The 22,955-nt window shown below is 49.9% G+C and overlaps 3 protein-coding genes across 4 annotated transcripts; 1 reads left to right on the forward strand and 2 right to left on the reverse strand.

Annotated features, from left to right (window-relative positions):
- Position 1: 1 nt before the first annotated feature.
- On the reverse strand, positions 2–18,312 carry UBAP1L (ubiquitin associated protein 1 like). 2 transcript variants are annotated; one of them, XM_030228611.2, is made up of 7 exons: positions 17,364–18,312; positions 14,860–15,014; positions 12,834–13,586; positions 11,712–11,921; positions 8,691–8,792; positions 5,898–7,801; positions 2–89 (listed from the first exon to the last, which is right to left on the reverse strand). In XM_030228611.2, the coding sequence occupies exons 2-6, from the start codon at positions 14,989–14,991 to the stop codon at positions 7,667–7,669; spliced, it is 1,332 nt and encodes a 443-aa protein (XP_030084471.1). In that variant the 5' UTR covers positions 14,992–15,014; positions 17,364–18,312; the 3' UTR covers positions 2–89; positions 5,898–7,666. The 2 variants fall into 2 exon arrangements, with proteins under 2 accessions (XP_030084471.1, XP_050834209.1); XM_050978252.1 differs by lacking the exon at positions 2–89 and adding an exon at positions 4,769–5,101.
- On the forward strand, positions 2,453–4,666 carry KBTBD13 (kelch repeat and BTB domain containing 13). Its single transcript, XM_009090047.4, has one exon. It carries the CDS (start codon positions 2,502–2,504, stop codon positions 3,882–3,884), a length of 1,383 nt encoding a protein of 460 aa, XP_009088295.1. The 5' UTR covers positions 2,453–2,501; the 3' UTR covers positions 3,885–4,666.
- Positions 18,313–18,455: 143 nt separating the features above from the next.
- On the reverse strand, positions 18,456–22,854 carry PDCD7 (programmed cell death 7). Its single transcript, XM_009090177.4, has 5 exons — positions 22,130–22,854; positions 20,913–21,051; positions 20,347–20,583; positions 19,642–19,729; positions 18,456–19,272 (listed from the first exon to the last, which is right to left on the reverse strand). The coding sequence occupies exons 1-5, from the start codon at positions 22,817–22,819 to the stop codon at positions 19,155–19,157; spliced, it is 1,272 nt and encodes a 423-aa protein (XP_009088425.1). The 5' UTR covers positions 22,820–22,854; the 3' UTR covers positions 18,456–19,154.
- Positions 22,855–22,955: the final 101 nt, after the last annotated feature.

The raw sequence follows: 22,955 nt of genomic DNA on the forward strand, positions 1-22,955 counted from the left end.
GGTCTTGCGGGACAGAGCGGGGGGACATGGAGCACCCGCTGCCACGTCGGATGGGGACCTTCTCACTGCCTGCTCGTGGGTGCCCCAGCCTGGGGGAGAGAAGGGCTCAGCAGCACCAGGGTACGAGATCCCCTCTCTTCCATCCTCATCCCACAGTGGCGGCCAGCACCCCACCGAAAGAGAAGAACCCTCCAGCCCTCTGCCCACGCATCACACCCCAGAAAGAGAAGAGAAACGCAGCCTCCCACCTTAAACCCCACGGCCGGAGGGGACGCGGGGTTCTCCGTGAGCGCGGGGCCGGGGCAGCAGCGGCCCCTGCACGGCCGGGGCTGCGATGAATGAGGCAGGAGGAGGCGAGCGCGGCTCCCGCTGCTCGGGCTCCAGCCAAACTCCTTGTAAGGAAAGCTGCCACGCCGCGGGGCTGGACACGCTGCCCCGGCCACCCCGAGGACGGTCCCCCCGGCAGAGCACACGCCAGCACCCCGAGCTGCCCCGGCTTCGGGCAGGGATGGCCGGGCCCGAGATCTTCCGTGCCTCGGCTTGGTGGCCACCTCGCCATGTCCCGGCACCTTCCTGAGCCCTCAGCTCCTCGCCGAGTACCCAGCAAGCCCAAGCCTGGTCCCTCTGCCCTGGCTGAGGCTGGCGAGCTCATCACAGCTCCAGCAGGCAGGAGCAGCAGCCGGAGCTGCCTGTCCTGCCACCCTGCGCGCCACCTGCCCGGCGCCTTCGGACGCAGTCAAGCACAGACACCTTCTGCTGCCGGCAGAGGCTTTCGAGGGAGAGAAATACCCTTTTGCCTCCCAAAAGCCTCGGTCCCAAGAGGAAGAGGGAGCCCGGGGAGTACTCACCAGTGCCCGTACCAATCCATCAGCCGGCACCCAGTGGCTCTGAGCCCGAGTAGGTGGCGGAGGCTGAAGTCAGCGTTGTCATGGTGATCACAGCCATTTGGGATAGGGCTCGATGCCCGGGACCACAGGATGCGGCCCCTGGGCCGGCCCCGAGGGACTGCGGGGGGGCCATAGCCGAGGCTGGGGGGCCAAGGCTGCTCCGTGGCCATTCGGGGCTGCTGCGCCCTTGGGAATATTGCCCGTTAATACAGGCAGGATATTTTTAAACCCTCCCAAAATAGTCTGGGAGTGTGGAAGTCCCTGCAAGCCCCAGGGATGGAGAGGATGGGGATCACAGGGATAATTCCCCTGCAGGAAGCAGAGCCCCTCTAAGGACCCTTTGGCCCAGACCCCCTTTGGTCACAGGTCTAGGGCGCTTAAAAGCAATTGGAACTAAACATGGTATTTTAAGCTGGGTATCCATGAGGATCAATTACAGTAGTCCAAGTGGAAAATTCTCCCATTCTTCCCTAAACTCAGATTTTTGGGGGAGCCCACTGTGGCAATGATCCTGAGGCAACAGCTTTGCCATCATGCACTGCCCGGAAAGTTCCCAGCTGCTGAGAGGAAGGGGTTAAGGAGAGAGCAAAAAATAGACCTTCAACAGGATGAGCTGCTTAGGTTAAATTATTCATCAAAACAAAACACCAGCTGCTAACTACTAATCACAGGTACTGATGGGGAGATCCAGGAAGGAGCCCCCAAGTGAGTCCTGTTGTCAGCCTTCCCTGGCACCCCATGGCGGAGCTGAAATGGGATTTCTAGGCAGAAAAATCTGTCATTAGCACACAAACAAGTGATGTGCCCCAAATAACACTTTTCCTCACTGTCTAGCTCTGTGTCAGTAAACAGGGGTTTATCTCTTCCCACAGCCAGGTATTATGGGGAGCTGGGCAAGCCCTGAGGCCAGAGGGGAGGTTTTTGGTGAGAAGAGGTTGCTGCATTTCGTTTTTCTCACCATGAGATGCCCAGATGAAGCACAGGCTGGCTTATGGCTCTTTGCAGCTGGGATGGATGTTGCAGATGCTGCTCCCCTCGAGAGGGTCACAAAGGAAGGTCTCTCCCTGCCCATGGCAACACTTGAGGAACAGCCAAGCCCCTTTCACATGGCCGAGCTGGGTGGCAATGAGATTTGCTGATGTTGTTTACCTCCCTGGACTGTAAACTGCAAGTTTTAAAGGAAAAAAAAAAATATTGTGGCCAGATGTTCTTCCTAGCCATGCAAGTGTGTTGCCCTCCCCAGGCTGGGGACTGTTCCGTAGGGCATCATAAGGATGATGCCTTAGAGTGGAGATATCAAAACCCGGTTTCTCCTGAGTGGCTGGGCATACTCCATGGGATGATCCAGGCACCTCTGCTGTGCCCAGTGCTGGCTGTGACACTGGAACCCTGCCTGAGTTTGGGGGGGCAGCTGAGCCTGGTGGATGCCTTTGAAGGGCCCCGGTCACGAGCTCAGCTATCTTTAGCTCAAGGTATTTATATTACAAGGCTGCCGGGCAGTGCAGCAAAGGCATCAAAGGGTGGAGAAGGCCAGAGGGGGCTGTGCAGGGGCACGGCACAGAGGGGCATCGGGTGCTCCCCCACCCCTGAGAGCTCCTGAGGTCCTAGGCGAGGATGACCCCAGAGGAGGAAGGTTCCCAGGCAGGACCCCCGGAGCGGGTGCGTATCCGGGTGGAGGAGCAGTCATTCTCAGTGGAGAAGGCCTTGCTGGTGGAGAGCAGTGAGTACTTCCGTGCCCTCTTCCGCTCGGGCATGAGGGAGAGCACGCAGGACGAGATTGGGCTGGGGGAGCTGAGTGCAGCCGGGTTCCTCGCCATGCTGAGGGTGCTGGCGGGCGAGAGGCCCATCCTTGGCAGTGAGGAGACCTTCCAGGCAGTGGAATGTGCTGCCTTCCTGCAGGTGAAGCCCTTGGCCAAGTACTTGATCCACTCCATCAACTCTGACAACTGCATCCTGCTGTACCAAGCCGCTGCCATATTCGGCCTCCTGGATCTCTTCCACTGTGCTGCACTCTACATCAGGGACAGCTATGCTGAGCTGGAGGAGTACCTGGACTGCCTCTCCGATGACCTGCTGGCCTATGTGGAAGCCCTCCTACCCAGCACCTTTGTGGCAGTGGGAGCCCACACACCCACCTTTGAGTTCTTGGAGGACCTCTCCAGGACCATCTGCTACTTGGATGAGGAGACCAACACATGGAGGACCCTCTCCTGCCTTCCGCTGAGCGCCAGCACATTCCTAGCCGGCATGGCAACCATGGATAACAAGATCTACATTGTGGGCGGCGTCTATGGGGCCAACAAGCAGGTGGTGGAGAGCAGCTTCTGCTACGATGCTGATGCCAATGCCTGGAGTGAGTTCCCCAGCCCTCACCAGCTGCGCTACGATGTCAGGCTGGTGGGCCACGAGGGCTACCTCTATGCCATTGGTGGCGAGTACGAGAAGATCTCGCTCAAATCCGTGGAGAGGTACGACCTGGCCTCCAGCACCTGGACCTTCGTCTCTGACCTGCCGCAACCGAGCACGGCAGCGCCCTGTGCCCAAGCCTTGGGGCAGATCTTCGTTTGTTTGTGGCAGCCACTGGACACCACTGTCATCTACGAGTACGAGACCCAGCAAGACGCGTGGCTTCCCATCACCGAGCTCAAGCGACACCAGAGCTACGGGCACTGCATGGTGGCCCATCGTGACAACCTCTACGTCATGCGCAATGGCCCCTACGACGACTTTTTGCGTTGTGTCATCGACTGCTTCAACCTGACGTCCCGGCAGTGGAGCGCCCTGCCCGGGCAGTTCATGAACAGCAAGGGAGCTCTCTTCACCGCCGTCGTCAGGGGTGACACCATCTACACTGTCAACAAGATGCTGACGCTCCTCTACTCTGTGGAAGAGGACACCTGGAAGCAGAAGAAGGAGCGGGCAGGTTTCCCACGCAGCGGCTCCCTGCAGACCTTCCTCCTGCGGCTGCCAAGACGTGACCATGACATCGCAACGTAGCTGGTCCCCCATCCCACGTTAGGATGCTCTCCTTGCACATGGCCTCAGCTCTGCACTCACTGCTCCCCTGGGCGCCTCTCCTCCTCCACGGAGCTGTGCTCAGGTCCAGGGATGCATCATGTTGGACCTTGGAGGTGACATTAGCCCCTACCAGAGGGAAAGGGCAGCTGCTGTCTGCCTCTTCCTGCCCTGCACAGGCACAAAGTCCTGTCAGCCATGAGCTCACAAGCCAGCTGTGTGCAGGACATTGTGGCTTCTACAGAGGACAGATACCATAGAGATGCAAACATGGGATTTATTTATTCTGACTGCACTCTGAGGGTGTGCAGCATTCCAGCTCCTCTCTGCCTTGATGGGAAATCATTAATTACATGCTGGAATTAAAATGAAAGCTATAGAAAAGCTTCTCATTGCTGTGTTTTTCATTTACTCTTGAGTTTGGGGTTTTTTGCTCTGGTGCATCTGAAGGAAAATACCTCCTAAAAGGGATTTGTGTCAGGACTTGCTTCTTCCCCATGAATGCTTTTTCAGCTGTGGCTCAGTTTCAGAGCCTTACGTGGGAGTGCAGTTCCCACAGAGCCCCACACTCCCCTGGGAATTCTCTGTGGCTGAAGCGGGGTCCTGGTTGGAGGAAGGGAGATGGGAAGCGAAGGAAAGCAGCTCCTGGGCATCAGGTGCTTAATGTGACAAGGATTTTCTGGGACCTTGGAACCATCAATCATCCCCCTCAGGCCCTAGCACAGACCCAACGGGGTGGCAAGTGCTGGCTCTCACCAGACTTGCTTTAGTCAAGTCAGGGTCTTTTGAGGACATGGCAAAGCTTGGAAGTACAGAGAGTGCCAAAAGGGAATGAGGGCCAGGGAGCCATTACTTGGTCATACTAGGTGTGCAGAGCTCCACAGCCAGAGGAGCTGTTCCCATCAGATCCCACTACCTGGTGTTGAGGGCTCACAGCCCTCAACACCAGCTCTGGGGACAGCTGGGTAGCACAGAGCTCCCCTTTGTGACCATGGACCAGGGCAGCATCAAACACAGACCCCAGCTCAGCTGGTTTACCATCCATGAGGCAGGCTTTGGGCTGCTGTGATGTGCAGGCCGGTAGGGAGCAGAAGGGATACCAGCTGGGATGCCTCAAATAACTCCACTGCTGATCCCCGCCAAGTTCTCAGCATTTTCAAAACAGTTCCCGCACTTGAGAATAAACGCACTCAACGCAACTGCAAACCAAAACAAACCAGAAAACCCCAGCTTGCACCCACAGCCAGATGGAAAACCACTGGATGCGCCTTGTCCCCATTTTCTCTCTGCCACTGGGCCAGGCCACCACCCCGATGTAACCCGTGAGAGGACTGCTGCCGGTGGAGCTGCAGGTCTGACGGTGGCACAGGGGAGGCAGGGGACACCGACAGCCCTGTCCCAGCTCTGCACTGTGGGCACTGGGAGCTGAGCAGCATTGCAGTCCCCAGGTGGAATGTTACAGCAACCCATCAGATCAAATCATTGTTCCCTTCCCAGACAAGGCCAATTAACATTTCATAGAATTCTGTGAATTAACATTTCACGTTGTCTTCTCCTGAGAGCAGCACATGGAAACATGTTCCTTTAAAACAATTTTAAGCTGAACAAACAGCTTAAACATCCATTAAAATGAAGTTAAAATAATTCTGTTACTAAAATATTTATGTTGGGCTCCTGTGGCCAGCCCTAGACCACAGAACTTGGCAGGCTCACCCATTCCCTGCAGCTCTGACACCAAGTGATACAACCTCCTCCCCACCTCCACATGCTGCTTGACAGTTCAGGGCTTTACAAAGATATTTATCAACAAAATGTAAAAGGTTTTAAGATTTTAAGTGTAGCACTTGAGGGAAAGTGTGAGTCTTGGCAGGCAGCTGAGTACGGCATGGATGCTCCCAAGAGCCATTTGTTGCATCCATCAGTCCAGACTGTGATCCAGAAAGTAACACAAGATAATTTTAGGTGCAAAGGAAAGAAAAAAGATACATTCCTTACCTCTTCAAGAAACAATCCAAGATCCAGGACCAAGCAAACCACTAAGGAGGGCAAGAAGCTGCTCAGCCTTTGCACAGTGAGCTGGCACAATGCTGCCACTGTGCTTTGCTCCACCAGAATTCAGCACCACTGGCACCAGCACAGCACCCTTATCTTCCCCTTTCCATCCTCACGGTGCTCACTCTGCCAAAGATCACAGTTCCAGGCGACGCTATCTGCCTAATCACAGCTTAACCTCTTGCAAGTCTCGTTTTTAAGGTGACATCATCTTGGCAAGGGGGAATGTAAGGAAAAGCTGTCTGTAGATGGACTTGCCTTATAAGGGCCGTATCAAAAATAAAAGCTTGTATAACCAAGGGAAAGCAGGAGGAAAAACAGAGCTGGGAGTTCCAAAAAGAGCCTGTGAGCTCCCCAAGAATATCTCCCTAGGACATACAGGGTGCCACATTTTCCGTTTCAATGCAATTAAAGAAGAGAAGGAATAAAGCATCCTTGGGGATGGATGGGTCAACTCCCCCAAAACCTGGATGCCAAGTTTCCTTGTTGCAGTTTCCTTGTTGCATCCAGGCAAGAATCAATGCAGCCATGGAGAGCTGTACCTTCCTGTGTTGTCTGGCACCCACCTGGAGATCCAGGGAGAATGGATATAGTGTTTTACCTTGATGGCAGCACATTGCGCTGGGAGATTGTTTGGAAGGGTACAATGGAAAATGGTACTAATACAACTAAGGATTTTCTCTGCTGGGTTGTGCCAGTTGGCATCCTGACAGAAAAAGACAAACATGTTGCAGAAGAACCCCCCAAGCATCTTTACTCAAAGAAATTACATCTGTTTCTAATTCACAGGAAAATAACATACTTTATGTGAAAACACTGTCCACTGTTCCACTGCCAAGCCAAGACACACATCCTGTACAGTGATCTGAATCTCCCATTCTCTGTCCTTCAGTTACATACAGAAATTCCCTTGGGCATACAGATGTTCCTGATGCTGATATTCATGCTTCACTTCATTTGGAACCACTGTCTTCACTGTCTTCAGCATCCCCTGAATTTTCCTGATTTGGGCAGAGCATGAGGACAGTGAGCAGTTCCCCATCTCTCTGTTCTGATCTCATGAAGCTGCCTGAGGACAAACCTTTGCCTCCACCATTTTTCATTGCACTGGATAAACCTCATGTATTTCAGAGCAAGGGCAACTTGTTTTCTTTCTTTATCCACATGGAACTGTGTATTTTCCTCACATGTCTGGTATAAAAGAAGCTAATGCGATCAAAGTGGATTTCAATTGCAATATTCAACCATGACTAAGTCAGCTGAGACTCCTCCCAAGCCAGGACCAACACATGTTCCTGCAGGAGCCCTCAGATTTTAAGAAAACAATTTATTCTGTTGATTTATATAATCTTTTAAGAATCCCCACTTGATTGTAGCTGAAAACATGACACCCATCACCGCAGGTGGAGGGAGAACACTGGTTTGATTTGGTTTTTGCAAAAATCTAAGCCAAAGGCAGATCTCCTCTAATCTGAATAGCTGAGATGATCAAGGGTGGGGATGTGTGGGTGAGGAGATAAACATTCCTGCTATGCAGTCAGATCCTGCATGACAAACACTCTTATGATCGATGTCCATAAAATGAGACACCAAGGCAGAGCTTTGAAGTTGTGTGTCTGGTGCTTCCAGGGGTGGGGATGGAGCAGCAGAATCACTTGAGTCCTTCTGGTCTAGTGTGGAGAGGGGAAGCTCTGACTGCTCCAGGATGCTGCTCAGTGGGTTTTCATCACAAGCTCTTCCAGTGCCCTCTCCCTCTGATTCCCACAAAGCAAAAGAACTTCTTTGATTTCATTTTGCTGGAAGCCCATATCATTAAACTGAGCCAACAGATGCAAGAATTCAGCTGCCTGGAGGAAGAAGAAGGAGAGAAGAATGATGCTATCATGGATGGATATATTGTATAGTTGCAGAAAAAGCAGTGCTGTGGGACAAGGCTGCACTCAGAAGATCTGGCTGAGCTGTATCATCATGACAGCAGATTGAGGGCATATAGATCCCTGGTAGCATTAAAACTTCTTAAATAAGAAATATTTAATAAAGTCAGCCTCTAGCTTCACTATTCCCTATAATGTTAATATCAATTCCATGCAGTGTTTGCCTGCATTATGAAGAGAGCATGGAATGGCAGTGAGTACAACTGGAATTCATTTGTCCTGATCCCCTACTTTGCTCAGGCTGGGCCCCAGCACCACAACATCACCCAGAGCTCTGTCCTTAATAAATAAACCTTTCCCTGACACTCAGAGCCAGGTGCCCTCCCACTGCCACTGCCCTAAGGAGCGGTGACACGGCAATCCTACAGGCATCGGCATCCTGGCAAACACTGCCAGCCTGGATTTCATGCAGTTCTACCTTCCCAGGCTCTCCATTACCCCCAGAGGGAGACTGATGATGGAGACAAATGCCCAGCTCTCCATGGTCCTCCTCCCTGGGGCTAGAAGGGAGAGCTGTCAGGGCTTGAGACAGAGTGAGTGCTGGTGGGCTCAGGATGGGATTCCCAAGCAAAGGCTGAGTGAGCATCACTCCACACAACAGGATGAGAAGAAGGGCAGAGAAGTGTGAAGGAGCAGGTGCCCTCCCCCAGGGGTCCTTATGGTGATACTGCCCTAGAGGTCTGGCCCTCCCTGAGACTGCAGGAGGGCCTCTAGAGGGAGATGGAAGCGTGCAGCCCACTGAAAAAGAGCCTGGAGGACACAGCACAAAGGGCTGGGCTGGGCTGTGCCATCCCATTCTGACCTTTTTCTCCGAGTACTGGAACATTTCCATGGCTTCCTCCACTTGCCCTTCCTCATAGCCCTGCTTCAGCAGTCGATCACAGGCACCCAGGTAGCTCAGGAACTGCAGAGGAAGACAGACAGGTTAATCCAGCCTTGCAGGCATGGGGAGCAAGGCCAGTCAGGAGCCCCCCTGCCACCTCCAAAGGACACACCACGAAGGGTACATGAGCCACCATCATCTTGCCAGTTCCCATCTAATGCTCAGCCAGGGTGGTCTGTCTGTCTGTCTGTCTGTCTGCAGGATTTCCAGTGGGAGACAAAATCGTGGTCCCCCATCACCCTCCCCGGGTGGGAATGGGAACAAGGAGAAAACCAAACATGTGAACACTTGAGATGCAGAGCAATGGCCTCCAGGGTGAGGCAGGCACTGTCCCGGTGGGATGACTTTGCTCTGCTGACCCCGCCTCCCTTTGATGTGCTGGGGTTCAGGCCCCCGTGGGGTTGCTCCAGGGTCCAAGAGCAGAGCCCACCCCAGGGGAGACCTGTGTGCTGTCATTACTGAAAGCAAACAGTTATTTTTGGCTTTCCTCGTTGTTCTTGGAGCGCTGACAGCACAATTCCCAGCAGCATCTTTTAAATACTGCGAGAATCACTCACTGTCCAAAAACATATGGGACAGGCAATAATAAATGAGCTATACAATAGCAGGGGGAATAAAAACATTCCACAGGTCTCTCCAAAGCTTCTTCATCCAAGGAGAAGCTGATTAATTTCCCCCCAGATTCACCAGCACACAGACCTCCACCTTCTCCAGCAATGCCATAGACAAGGAGAAGGACTCAGTGAAATGCCATAAAACAGGAAAAAGACAAAAAAAAGTCTTTCAAACATTGAGTTGATCTATTTTGGCTGAACAGTCAGGTAGGGATTTTCAAAAGTGTCAGCCTTAAGGAGCCCAGTAACTCAGAAAGGAGACAGTCACTGGTCATTGGCATTCCTCACCTCATGTTATTTCCCTTGTTACCAGGTTAATGACAACCCCAGATCATTGCTGTATTTTCTTCCCCTGTTGTGGCAGAACAGCCACTCACCCACAGCATAACACAGACAGTCCTGGCTGCCTGGTCAAGCCCAGCATGAAATCACTGCCTTTGTCAACTCAATGTTTTCTATCACTAAAAATATTATATATATGTATCTTCAAGACTAAACAAGAAGATTTTTTTTAACAGTGACCAGTTGCTGCCTTTGTCATGTCTCAGCTCATATGTACATTGAGGGCTCCATGGACCAATGATGCATTTTGAATTGATTAGTGATCACTGATCAAAATGCAATGGTGCCTTTTTGGCCATGACATCCTACATGATCCTCTGGCATGCTGGGGCAACTAATCCTACTTGAGCCTTTCAGAGAAGCCCTTGCCTTCTCTACCAGGGTGGGCTCTGCCAGTTTCTCTTGACACTGCAAGGAAGTTGAGCAATTTTTGGCTACCATCTGGTACTTCCATCAATCCTCACAGTTGAAGTAGTCATTGTCACACATCAAAACCTCAGGTATCACCAGCAAGCAATAAAGAGCACAGGTCTTTTTGACTTCAATAGGAAGATATTTTCCAGGAAGATTTAGACTGATTTGGTAGTTTGGTACTTGTAAAAAATGCATGAAAGGTCAGGCTTTATCTTGGCTGCACTGAGCACAAACTGGAAAAATGGAAACTGCTGGTGAAGAAGGCATGGGATAGAAGGCAGACCTTGTCTTTTGGTGCAGTAATCTCTTCTCCAAAGGAATAGGAGTCCTGGTGTTTATACAGAAGGGAGCAGTCTGTCCCCATTTCCACCCTTAATAAGATGCACTGTTTCTTCATTTTGAAGCCAGCAGTTGCTACAAGACACCCTCGCATGGCTCTATGAAACAACATGGGCTGGGCTCTGCCCATCTCTCTGTGCCTAGATGAAGCCTCTATGGATTAAAGACATAAAGCTTCCCTTCCCACCTCAGCTCACCTGAAACTCCAGTGAGCTCTGGGGAGCTGGTCCAGCTGGGGTGAGTAAGGAGGGAGCCGGAAGCTGCAGGATGACTCAGCCACAGAGCAGCTCCGACCTGGTGGGTGAGAGCTGGCCCATACAGCCGAGCAGCTCCCAGGGGAATGGGAAGGAGACTGGCAGCCAGCAGTGGCTGCTTGGTGCTCTGACTGCTCATGCCCTGCCAGGATCTGCTCCTGCTCCCTGGCCTGACAGCCCCACGGATATTCCTCTTGCTCAGCTGTGATTAAGACCCTTCTCTCTTCGCAAGAACTACTTGGATGATTTAGCCCTAAAATCCTCTGCTGGGATGGGCAGGTCCAGCCCCAAGTTTGCCAAGGGAGTCAGAGCCAGCAGCTTCCCTCATGTCACGGGTACTCTGAGCCCACCACAGATACTCTGGACCTTTCTGACATTCATCTGGACAGAGATATTGGGAATGAGGATGCAGCACAGCAGGCAGGGATGTACTCACATACCAAGGGTAGGAAGAGGCTACATGTTATGTTTCAATAAATTTCAGGTTATTATAGAGGGTTCCTCAGGGAAAAAGCTCTGTGACTCTGCTGCAATGTTTGCATGGATTCCGTGCTTGCTCCAACAGAGGGAAGTTGTGTTTTGGAAAGAGCCCAATCAAATCTTCCAAGGTATTCAGTGCCACTCTGACAGGATGAGCCATGGCAATAATCACACGAATCCAATAGCTGGGAAAAATGATGTGCAAAAAGTTGCCATATATGGGGGTAAAATGTGTACCTCAAAAGGACATAGTGCTTCACACAACAGATGGGACAGATAACAAAGCCAGCCATGATTATGCGCTGAAAAGCTGAGGGCGGCTCATTGCACTACAGCAAAAGTGGAATCTCATGGAAAATCCTGTCAGCTGTGGTCTGACACCAAAGTGGAAAGGCAAGGCCGTCAAAAATCTACCCCAAGGAAGATAGCCTTTCTCCATGAAAATCAAGTTTTCCTTTACCAAAAGTTTCTCACAGTGCTGTGCCAGCTCTACCAACCTGACTTAAGCTTTGCCGTCCTGTCTTCTGGAGGGTGAGGATGGCTTTCTGGGTGGGGTAGCCCAGGGCTATGACGGGCTCGATGAGGTCTCTCTCCTCTTGGCTCAGTGCAGAGAGCAGGTCAGCTGAGGAATCTGGCTGGGATCTGTGGCAGCTGAGAGGTCGTCCAGGCGTGGAGGCAGGGGGGAGGCAAGTGTAGGGGCTGAGGGACTGCAAGGAAAAAACCAGATGGTCTTATTGCTCCAGGTCACGGAATGAGGTGAAACAGCCCAGGATGAGGCAATGCTTCTGAATGCTGGTGGTTACCTTGCTCTCTCCAGAAGAGGAAAATTCGAATACAAGGAACATCAAATGAGCATCAAATGAGACTGGACTTAATTAAATCCAGGCTCAGCTATAGATACAGGTCAGAGAAGAGTGCTCAGTGTGGATGTTGTACAAATACACATAGGCATTTAATCTCTCCTTAATTACTCCATGTCAAATGCAACTGCATATAAATAATCTGGTCATTCAAGTGTCTGATGGTTTTATTGCAGATTTTCAGTAATTCATCTCCTATACCTCTCAAGCAGCTGGATTAGATTCAATTTCTTAAAAGCAGGGTGTAATTCAGATTTAAGTTGACAGAGTACTACTTACTCCATCCTTTCACATCACTGTCTCTATCACTAAATGATCTGTATTTCTAGTAGGAAGTCCAAAGTTTCCTAGAAAAGCCATAATGACTGTAAGGGGACATTTCCCTATAAACCCTGCTTAATTCTGTTAGAATGGGATAATGTAGCAAAAAGAGGAAAACCCCTCCATATTTCACTGTTTTCTTAGTGTTTCAATTGAAAATCAGATTAAGACCCCACTTCAGAAAAACAGAGATGTTTAGGACAGAGCAAGTAGATGTGCACCCAGAATGCTTCTTTCAACCTCAGTGACAAAATCAAACCCTTTCTTCACTTCTTGTAAAAACTTCAGCAATTCCTCATGTTCTTGCCCCAGTGTTTCCAAAGCCCCATTTTGCTTCCTTTTTGCTGGCCAGCCCCCACCAAATGAGACCAATTGGATGCCCTCCACCTCCCTCCTCGCCCCGTGATGAACAAAGGGCCACCAAAGGAAGCTTCTCACCGGTACCGTGGGTTTGTGCTGCTTGATGGGAGGGATCGGCGCGGCTGTGGCCGGAGGAGTTGGCACAACGGTTCCCTGCTGGGACACGTCCGGATCTGGCCCGTACTTGACGCTGTGGTTGGTGCCAGGGCACTGGGGCAGCAGCCGTGGCACCACGATCCCCCTGCTCCCGGTGGCAGCTCGGTTCAAAGGATGCACCAAAGCAGCCAGCTTCCTCCTGGCGGCTTCCAGCTCGTTCTTCATGTTGTTAAATATCACCATGGATCTTCTCTGCTTGCTGGGGTCTGGGCTGGCTGAGCTGTGGACACTGTTCTCTGGCGAGGGCTCCAGCAAGCCGGGTGATGTCTTTGGTCGGGTCTGGTAAAAGCCAGGGCGTGAAGACACACTTCTTGCAGAGCTTCTCCTCCTGGAGAGGAGCGTTTCATCCTTGTCATTCTCTTCCCAGGAGGTGGAGGAGTACTCATCATCCGAGTACTCCCCCTCCTCTGAGTGCCAGGTGTCACTCTCGGTGTCAGACAGGACCGCCCTGCCCTTGGCGTGCCCGTAGGAGCTGTCGGCAGCGCTCAGGCTGATGGACCGCCGCACTGCCCCGTCCCGACCCCGTCCCCCGTAGCTGTCGGCAGGGTCCACCAGCAGCAGCCAGCACGGGGGAGCCGTGGGGACGACTTCGGAGGTGACTCGATGGCGGGAGGTCTGCTGCTGAGAGGCCACCTCCACCCAGTACAGCACTTTCCTTTCCAGTGAGAAGTCGTGCTGCAGAAAAGCAAGGGGCAGCTGGTGAGGACATGTGAAACCAGACCAGGTGGCATGGAGCAAACCATGCACTCCACGAGGCATCTTAAGGGCTGCAGTCTTCCCATATCAGCTCCTATTTCCCTGAGCATTAGGGCTGGCTGTAGGATTGGGCAGTGCCAGCCACATCTCTGCAGGGAATTCCCAAATTTATATTTGAAAAATCTTATCTATGAAGTCATTACTATTGTGAGTTGTATCCACAGTTCTTTGGAAAAGTATTTTATGCTTGGAGGTGTTTGTGTCACTTTGACTGTGCAAGGCAGGAGTGCGCAGACATCCCAATTTTAGGCAGCTGCAGAAAGGCACCGCATCCAGCCACAGGCTGCCCCCAGAAGGATGGCAGAGTTTGTTTGTGACCTTCATTAGCAGCGCTTGGCAGAGCCACTTCAGGGGCTCAGAAGCCACCAAGAAGGGAGATGCCACCTCGGGCAGAAGCAGAACCAGCCATGGGATTATCTAGTGGCGCCAGGGTCTCGGCTGGTCCCCAAACAGAGTTGTCATTTCCACATAGTTCGGCTTAAAATATAAGCGTGTTTGTGACTGAAATCTGAGGATTTTCCTGGAACAAACAAGCCTTGCCCGTCCCAGAGCTCTCCAAACAAGGTCTCCTCCTGACAGGCAGGCAAGTACATTCACAGCCCAGGAATGCTGTTTTTACTGTTCTTGATTTGGGTCAACTGTAGACCCAAATCAGCCTCCCCAAGGAAAACAACCTCACAACCCTCCATAAGGATCAGCCTGGACTAGCAGCACAATGGTTTGGCCTCAGAGGGGAGCATCAACTCATCATTAAATAGGGAGAAACATGGGGTGCATATTTATTTATTTATTTATTTATTTATAAATGAACACTATCTATATGCTTCCAGCACAGGTAGTATTGCCTGCTTATAGCTGGTAGATTTATTGGCAAATATTTAATAAATATCATTAATAAATGAGACAGTGATAACTCCAAAGGAGAAAACAACCCCAGAGCAGAGCCTGAAGTTTGTCCACCTATCCCAGAAAAACCTAACCTTCCTTCTTAGAAAGGATTTTTAGAAAGCAACACCGAACCAACCCCATCATCACCGCCACACACCACAAATCATCCTCACCTCCTCCCAAACTTGCTGCAAACCAGCAAGTGAAGAGGAGATCAGTTAGGAGGTTTCCCTTCCTTTCTTTTGTGAGAACACTGCTGATTTCCTTTCATCATCCCCCAGCTGTGACCCAGGTGTGGACTCACCATGGTGCTCATGAGGATGTCGGTGCAGTCAGGGAGCTTAATGTCTGGGGCAGTGACCAAAGGGATTTCTCCCTCTGAGTCCCCATTGAGGCTCACGGCTGTCCGGAAGGGAACTTCATCCAGGTAGTTCATTGCTGCTGCCTGATTTCTTGCTGCTGGATGAAGGGAAACAGAAACTGTAAGAACATCTCTTAGCTGGCTGGAAGGAGAGAAAGATGAGCTAAGTGCCAGCTGGGTAAAAACAGATTGGCAAAATCTTATTTACTGACACCAGGAAGCTTTTTCTGAACTAACCTTTGCTATTCTCAGCTTGAGCCAGAAAGACTTGACCAAGCTTATGGCTTCCTTTGGCAGAGATCCTGAGCATTTTTCACCTCCATCTCTCCCATCCCTCCTGTCTCTCCCTCTTCCTGTTGCCATTGCACAGTCCCTTCCCCAAGCTGGGGATGGACTGAGCACTTTTTCCAGTTACAGAGGGAGAAAGCAAAGCCAAGGAGGACACCTTGCAGGTCTCCCCTGTCTAACAAGCTGTGGTGACAGAGCTCATGCACATGGCCTCGTGCTGCTAAGCCATCATACAGAGCATCCCAAGGGAGCTGGTGTGAGGCCATTCCTGTGGGCACTGCAGCAGCTTACTGGGAGCCAGGCAAGGAGACTGTGCATCAGGCAAGCTTGGGAATTAGGAGGATGTCAAACAAGCAATTTTTAAGATTAGCTTTTAGGAACCATGCATTCATTTTAAGTTTGGTGATGGTTTTAGATCAGGAATTGCAGGGGAGAGAAAAATTGCTGGTGAATTGGGAATGCTGTCAGGAAAATATTACTTCAAGTGTCTCCATCAGGTCTCTACAAATGTCTCAATTTACTAAAAAGCCATTACTTGCTACATGAAGCCTCGAGCTTTCAGCTTCCCAGTGATGACAGTGTGTAAAATCACTTCTTTTATAGATAATAAACTGTTAGGAGCTGGTAGCCAGTCTTCCACTGAGTTCTGGTACTGGCAGCATGTGCCTGCTCATCCCAAAGTCCTCACTCCAAAGCACTCATCCTCAGGTCACACAGTAAATATGTATGTGACATCCCTAAGAGCTTTTCCCAATTATTTTTTTACTTTAAAAACAAACAGCTTCTATGACAACGAGGATAAACATACCACTAAAAGGAAATGTGCAGAAGAATATACACAAGGATGACAAAACTGCCTGTTTAAAGCAAAAATAAGAGTCTGTAATGGGAGATGGGGTTCAGGGAAGTTTCCTGTGTTGACAAAGGACTCACAGAGAGCTTAAAGGTCAGAGAAAGTGACACAATCAACATTCACAATCACTCAGGCAACTCAGTCAGTCACACCAGAATGACAACAGGGTTGTCACTTTGCCTGCTTACGCCAGGAGCCTTTAATACCCCTGCACAAGCAGAGCCCCTAATGAGCTTTGTGCTCCTGCACATGTCCTGCCACTAACATGCAATACAGGCAACGTGTTGGGATCCCACATGGAGCCAGGCCACCTGCTCAGCTTAAGAGGGCTCAGCCTAAGGGACAATCCACGTCAGCACTGACAAAGTGACGCCTGAAAACATCTGCAAGCAAAGCCACCTTCCCTCAGCTTTCTGCTACTGCCTGAGCAGCTCCTGCATGCAGGGAGGACTGACCTTCCCTGCAGCTTGGGCTGTAAACTGGCTCTCCCCAAAATCCCAGGGTGCTGAGGAAAGCAATGTCTCAGCATCTGTCACCCAGAATGGCCCCACTCAGGTTCAAATGATACTTTAAGGGATGGTGATGGGTAGTGTGTGCGTCTGAAGCCACAATGAAGAAAATATATTATGGTATTGTACCTCTCTGTATTTCACTGCATAAATACTGTGCTTTAAGAGAGGCTCACTCAAGTGTTAATTCCCAAAACCACAGTTTAGAAAGCAAGAAGTACTTTGGGGCATGAGCAATCACGACAAAAATGCTACTAGAAAAGGATAAAAGAGGGTCAGTCATAAAGACCAACTCCCACCAGAAGGGAACTCCTACAAGGGCTCTGACCTCATGTTCTCCAGAGAAGCCCTGCTCACCTTCACATCAAAGACACTGGCCAGTGCACGAACCAGTTCTCATCAGGAAAAGGATGTGCTTAAACAGCAGGAGCAACCCAAACTGCACTAGGACCAGGGGAGGAATAGGATACAAATGAATCTTGGAAACTCACAGCCAACATCTCTCTTCTGAGCTACACTAAGTTTTTAAAATTTAAAAACAGTGGGAAATATTATACTCAGAAAAATGGGAATGAAGTCTGAATGCACACTTTTTAAATTAATACTATGTGTCCATGTATTTTATGAGTTGAGATTTTAAACATTCCTCCCCATCTGTGGCTTCAACAACTTCCTCACTAAAGCTATTAAACATTTCAATGCAGACGTCATTACACAGGAGCAAATACACAGAAAGGTGGATCCTCCCCTGGCATTTTCAAGCCCTATGTTTATTAGCAATATAAAGCAGTCCTTACCATCAGATGAACTCACGGAGCTCTCTCCTCACAGGGCAGGGAGAACAGGGCTGCTGCTTTGCTGCCTCCTTATCTACTGCTCAGCTCTTTAAAATTCTTGCAGTGTCAGACAAGCAGCTGACTTGGACAGCTTTAAGATAATCGTAGCTTAAGCAGTTGGCCTGTTCCATCAGACATGCTGATGGGATAAGGAGCCTAATTGTTTAAGCAGAGCATCCTCTGGTCACTAAGCTGCCCGAACTGAAAGTGTTGGGTTTGTATTGGTTTTATGCAGTTGTTTTTATTTTTATGTTTGATCTTGTGCGTTTTCATCAGGGAAGACTCCCCAGGATCTGACTCAGCCTTGGGTCTGGAGTAATGAGATACTGGAAGTGACATTAGGGATGGGAGGATGTAGGGAAGAGCAAATCAGAACTCCAACTGCAGAGAACTTCATGGCAATCTGTATTTTGGGGTGCTAGAGGTGAGCAAGAACTGCAAACTTCTGCACTCATGTTCTGTCAGGAGCTACCAGTTCATGTCTCTTACTGACAGAAACCAGTGCAAAGGTTCAGCCAGGACACTACTGACATTACACCTAAGGCCCAGGTACTGAATTTAGGCAATGACACATATGAATTACGCACTGTTGTGACGCCAAGAGGCAAAGCACTGGAGAGATTAACTCAATTCCCACACACTGGGGCTAGCAAGAATAAGGACTGCAGCTCTGGAAAGCTGCCACAGCAATCTGTGCAGAACAGCAAAGCTCCAAATCCATATGGCCCGTCACAGTTACAAGCAAACTGTCCAGAATATGGAAAGCATTGGAGAGCTTTGACATCAGGTGTCACCTCTGTCACCTTGCAGGAAGGAGAAGTTCCTTCTCAAACCTTTTCCCAACAATTCTCTCCTTGTTGGAGCTGTATTTCATATATGCAGAGTACTCAAACAAATCTCTTCCCTGGCATGAAAATGCTTTAAACAAAAATCCATTTTTCTCTATTTGTTCTGTACAAAAAAAAAAAAAAACAACTTACAAAATAAAACTGTGGTTTTTAATCAAATATTATAGACATATACAAAAATATCTATATAGTCAAAACACTTACAGTAGGTTAGACTGCAGATTTTATTGGGTTTTTTCCAGCAGGCTTATTCATCAAATTTGTCTTTGTTCACATGGCTGTCTGACCTATTTCACCACAACTGGGAATTTTTTCCATGTTTTGGTATCAGCTTTAGTCCACAAAAATAAAATGTCAACAACTGCTTCAATCAACCTTGAAAAACCCTGTCTTGTTTGTACTTCAGAATTCATTTAAACTAGTAATAGGTTTGTTTCTACACCCAAAAATACAGGAACTGTTTTGACAGTGATGCCTGACATGCTTCATTTAAGAAGAAAAACATGTTTACTAATGATCTCTTATTTTAAAAAAAATTTCTTAATTTCTGAAGTTTTCATCATCCTTTATAAAGATAAAAGCCACTAAAAATATGATGTTAATACTGGCACAAATACCACCATCAGCAATGTTCCTTTATTAAGACTGAGATTTAACAAGAACTCGCAGCTGGATTGTAATTCCCCACCACGAGAGGCCTGGCAGCTCTGGGCTTGCTCAGCTATTTCCCTGCACAGTCAATCAGCAAAAACAATTCTTAAACTTTTTTTCAAGATGTTCCAGTAAAGACTTTCCTGTACCTGGCTGCTGAAAGAGAGGTCAAGACTTCCTCTTTGGACCCTCTCATATTTACACGTAGTTATAATGAAGCAATCCTCCAAGGCTGAAATAATTTATTGCTAAATTATCTGACAGCAGTGGCCCAAGTGTCATTGGTGGGGAGACTCGGGAGAACCCATCCTGGAGGGATGCAGCTTCCTTCGGGGTGGTCAGCTGGCACCAAGTACTGATCCCATTCATGCCTGCAACAGAGAGAGCGTTGTTTGAGAGGAGAGCTGGGATTAATTTGGTGGTAAGATTTATTATACACCCACATAGATGTTACTGATCAATACAAAACCAACAATACTCGTGCCCTTAAACTTGTTTTTCAAAAGACAAATGTGAAAATTTCATGTTCTGGTATTAAATGGAATGGTTATGCATGAAGTGCACTCTGCCTCACACGGGCATCTGTTGGATATGACTCAAGCAAGAAACTTGGAAAAAAACAGAACAATCCATTGCATAACCATATTTGGAAGCTGACAAACCAAAAGGGGCACTGAATTTACAATTGCAAAAAACTGTGTGTGCCATCTCTGATGATAAAATACTTTCTTTGGTTTTACCTGATCTGGATTAGAGCTGCTACAGAATGTTCAGCTTGTAAGTAGTAGTCTCTGAAAGGCTGCAGCAGATGGGCAAGTGGGAATTCAGCTGTGAAAACACAGACACAGAAATTGTTCAATAATCCAAAAAAACCTTCCATTCTACTGAGTCTCAGAAACCCATAATTTGCAAAATCAATTGCTACTGCCCAGCTGTAATCTAACATCAGGTCCCTAGGTAATATATGAAACTCAACTGTTTATATGTTACACATTTTCTGGTCTGTACCACAGCTGTCAGAGGAAAGCCAAGACTAGCAAAACTTCCTGACTCCACCATCTAAAAAAGGGGAACATAAGGACAGTGAATCTTTACAGATTACCTGAGGAGTCACACTTAAGAAAGCACCAGACTAAAGCATCTATGGTTCTGGAAGTCTTCAATCTATTCTGTTTATTCTCACTCCAGTTTAATCTACAACCTCTTCTTGCAAAACAACATGAAACCAGCTTGAGATGTGCTGCAGTCCACGAGGAAGAGCTCAACAGTTCCTCTTACACCACAGGTGCCAACAGCACTATGTTTATCCCCCATTCTCAGACCATAAATTACACCAGTGGATGACTCCTTTCTCAACTAGATCTGTGCCCATATTTCAAATATAGTGTCTGTGAGATGGAGATGTGATGTGAAAAAACATTCTCAAGAACAGGAAGCAGAATTACCTGGATCCCCAAACAGCTTAGAATCCATTTCTAGTTTCTGCTGTAGTAGTTTTTCCCTTTCCTTTTTCTGTTTCTTTTCCATTTCCCTCTTCCTTTCCTCCTCTTGTTCTCCCTCCAGCATAACCCTTAATGCTCTTTCCTCAGCTTCATACAGTTCTGTGCGAGTTTTGAGCAACGTTTTGAGACTCTCCACTTGATTTTCAAATGCTTCATCTGCTGAAGGAGGTGGACAAACACCTGAACAGAAAAAGAAGTGGTTTTAAGTTTTCAGATTCAGAAGGGGGTTTGATACCAGACTTGAGAGCAGAGCTGGGAAAATCTCAGAGGAATATGAGCTTAACCTCGTTAACAGATGGAATTCTTACTGGAATAATCCTTCTTCCAGAAAGAGGCTAGAAACATATGAACACAACCACTGAATTCAGGACTCTGTACCTATTCTTGTAATTAAAATCACAATGAAGACACAGCTTTTTGAAGCTGTGCCTTGCTAGTCAGCACAGGGCACCCTCATCTTATTTCCTGCGTGTGCAATTTAAAAAGTTTAGACCAATCTTGTAATGAACCTTTCCTGGCAGCAGCTTCTTTCCTCAGCTTTCGAAGCTTTTCCAACCCACGCAGGACGTCCGTCATCCTCTTTGTATCTGCCTGTTTCTTCCGGACTTCGGACAGGACACTGTCAGCAGCAGCCTTCAGCTCTTGTTCCTAGGAAAGGAAGGAAAAAAACAGATGAGATCTCTGAAATACCCCCCAAAGACAAATCAAATGGTATTTTCAGAGATTAGCAAAGCACTGCAGAGCAGAGTGACTTCAGGAACGGCAACAAGTCAAGCCAACCATCCAGCCTTGCCTTTTTATGAAAAAAAGGCTAAAATAACACAGACATCAGAAAAAAAATGCTGTGGGACTCATAAATTTGGGCTAAATCACAGACTCATGGAATTGTTAAGGCTGGGAAAGATCATGAAGTCCATCTGTCAACCCAGCACCATGTTCAACCACTAAACCATGTCCTCAAGTGCCACATACACATACTTTTGAACACTTCCTAGATGATTTATGAATTATGAAAGCCTGAGAACCTTTAGCCACAGAAATTTAGGGTAAATATTTTACAATAAACAGAAACCATCCTGATTCCAGAGTTCTGCAATTAAGACCATTAACCTGCCACAGTGTGACCACAAACTCTTCCTCAGCAGCTGCTCTGGACCATCCCAGCAGTACACCAGCAAAAAGGGAGTTCTTTAGACAAAAACAAACAGAAAGGTGCCTTCAGCACTTCCCAACCAGCCTAATTTGAGGTGGTATTTTTTGCTTTGGAGATGTTTTACTTCCCCATAAGATCAAAAAGCTTGTAAACCACAAGCTTTAGAAGGATGAAAGCAGGAGGGAAGGCTGATGGATACTGAAACAGCACTGACCACCACAGGGTAGCTGTGTGGACAGGCTGACACTTGCGACCAGAGAGGAGAACCTCCAGGAGTTTAGAAACAACTTAAACCCCAATTTCATGTCAAGGCCTAGAACATGAGGATGGCAAAACCGAGGTGCCCAACAAGACTTCTAAGCAAGAAGCAGGGCTGCAGGCCTTGGAAACGGCACATCTCTCAGTATGGTGAAGTCATGCAGCACCCCAGTGGCCCCCACTGAAGCAAGGGGGTCAAAGCCGTTGTGGAAAAGGCACAGCCCGTCCTGACCCCACTACTGGCAGGTGACCCCTGCCCCACCGCGCTGCCCTGGAGCCCCGGGGAGAGGCAGGACCAGGCACTGGGGACCATACCCGGTTCTTTTCCTCCACCTCCTGAATGCACTTAGCCCGCCACTGGTCGATCTTGGCCTCTCGCTCGGCGGCCCGGGCCGCCTCCTCTTCCTTGGCCGCCCTGGCTTCGTGCTTCCTCCGCTGCAGGCGCAGCCTCCTCTTCCTCGCCCTCTCGGCCTTCCTGCGCAGCGCCTCGGCGTACCCGGGCTCCCGCAGGGGCCGCACGACCTCTCGCAGCTCCCGCAGCGCCGCCTCCGCCTCCTCCCGTGCCCGGGCCCAGCCCGGCTCGTCGCCCTGGTCCTCGCTGCGCCGCAGGGCCCGGCAGAGCGCTGTCAGCCGGGCCACCCGCCCCAGCGCCGCCACCGCCACGGCCCGGGCGCTGCTGGGGCTGGCGGCGGCGGGCGGCGGTGGCGGCGGGGGAGCGGCGCGGCGGCGGCCGAGGAACTGCGAGAGCCACAGCTCATCCTGCTGCCGCTGCACCGCCTCCTCCTCGGCCGCTGACCGCGGCGGGGCCGCCGCTAAGTAGGGGACGCCCGGCGGGAAGCGCGGTCCCCCCTCACCCGCAGTCGGCGGCGGCGGCAAGAAGAAAGGCGGGGGTGCCACCGGCCCTACCGCGAATGGCGCCGGGCGGACGGCGGGGCCGGGGAAGGGCGGCGGGAAGGCGCGGAAGGGCGGCGGGAGGCGGGCGGGGAACGGCGGCGGCTGCGCCATGATCCCGCCACAGCCCTCAGCGCGCCGCCATGACAGCGCCTCAGCGCCCGCCTCAGCAGCGCGCCACAGCGCCGCCTGGCGGCCCGGAGGACCCGCCCCGCCCGCCTCGCGCCCCCCTTCAAAAATAAATCTCAAA

Source organism: Serinus canaria, chromosome 10 (assembly GCF_022539315.1).
Source record: "Serinus canaria isolate serCan28SL12 chromosome 10, serCan2020, whole genome shotgun sequence".
Classification (NCBI taxonomy): domain Eukaryota; kingdom Metazoa; phylum Chordata; class Aves; order Passeriformes; family Fringillidae; genus Serinus; species Serinus canaria.

What these genes read in the sequence shown, in the direction of transcription:
- KBTBD13 (XM_009090047.4), top strand. Translation starts at nt 2,502, where the DNA reads ATGACCCCAGAGGAGGAAGGTTCCCAGGCAGGACCCCCGGAGCGGGTG.
- UBAP1L (XM_030228611.2), bottom strand. Translation starts at nt 14,991, where the DNA reads ATGAACTACCTGGATGAAGTTCCCTTCCGGACAGCCGTGAGCCTCAAT. An exon ending in AGCACAAACCCACGGTACCG is followed by an intron (nt 11,922 to 12,833) that starts GTGAGAAGCTTC and finishes TTTTCCTTGCAG; the next exon opens with TCCCTCAGCCCCTACACTTG. An exon ending in GACGGCAAAGCTTAAGTCAG is followed by an intron (nt 8,793 to 11,711) that starts GTTGGTAGAGCT and finishes CTTCCTCTGCAG; the next exon opens with TTCCTGAGCTACCTGGGTGC.
- PDCD7 (XM_009090177.4), bottom strand. Translation starts at nt 22,819, where the DNA reads ATGGCGCAGCCGCCGCCGTTCCCCGCCCGCCTCCCGCCGCCCTTCCGC. An exon ending in AGGTGGAGGAAAAGAACCGG is followed by an intron (nt 21,052 to 22,129) that starts GTATGGTCCCCA and finishes TTCCTTTCCTAG; the next exon opens with GAACAAGAGCTGAAGGCTGC. An exon ending in GCAGCTCTAATCCAGATCAG is followed by an intron (nt 19,273 to 19,641) that starts GTAAAACCAAAG and finishes TCTCTGTTGCAG; the next exon opens with GCATGAATGGGATCAGTACT.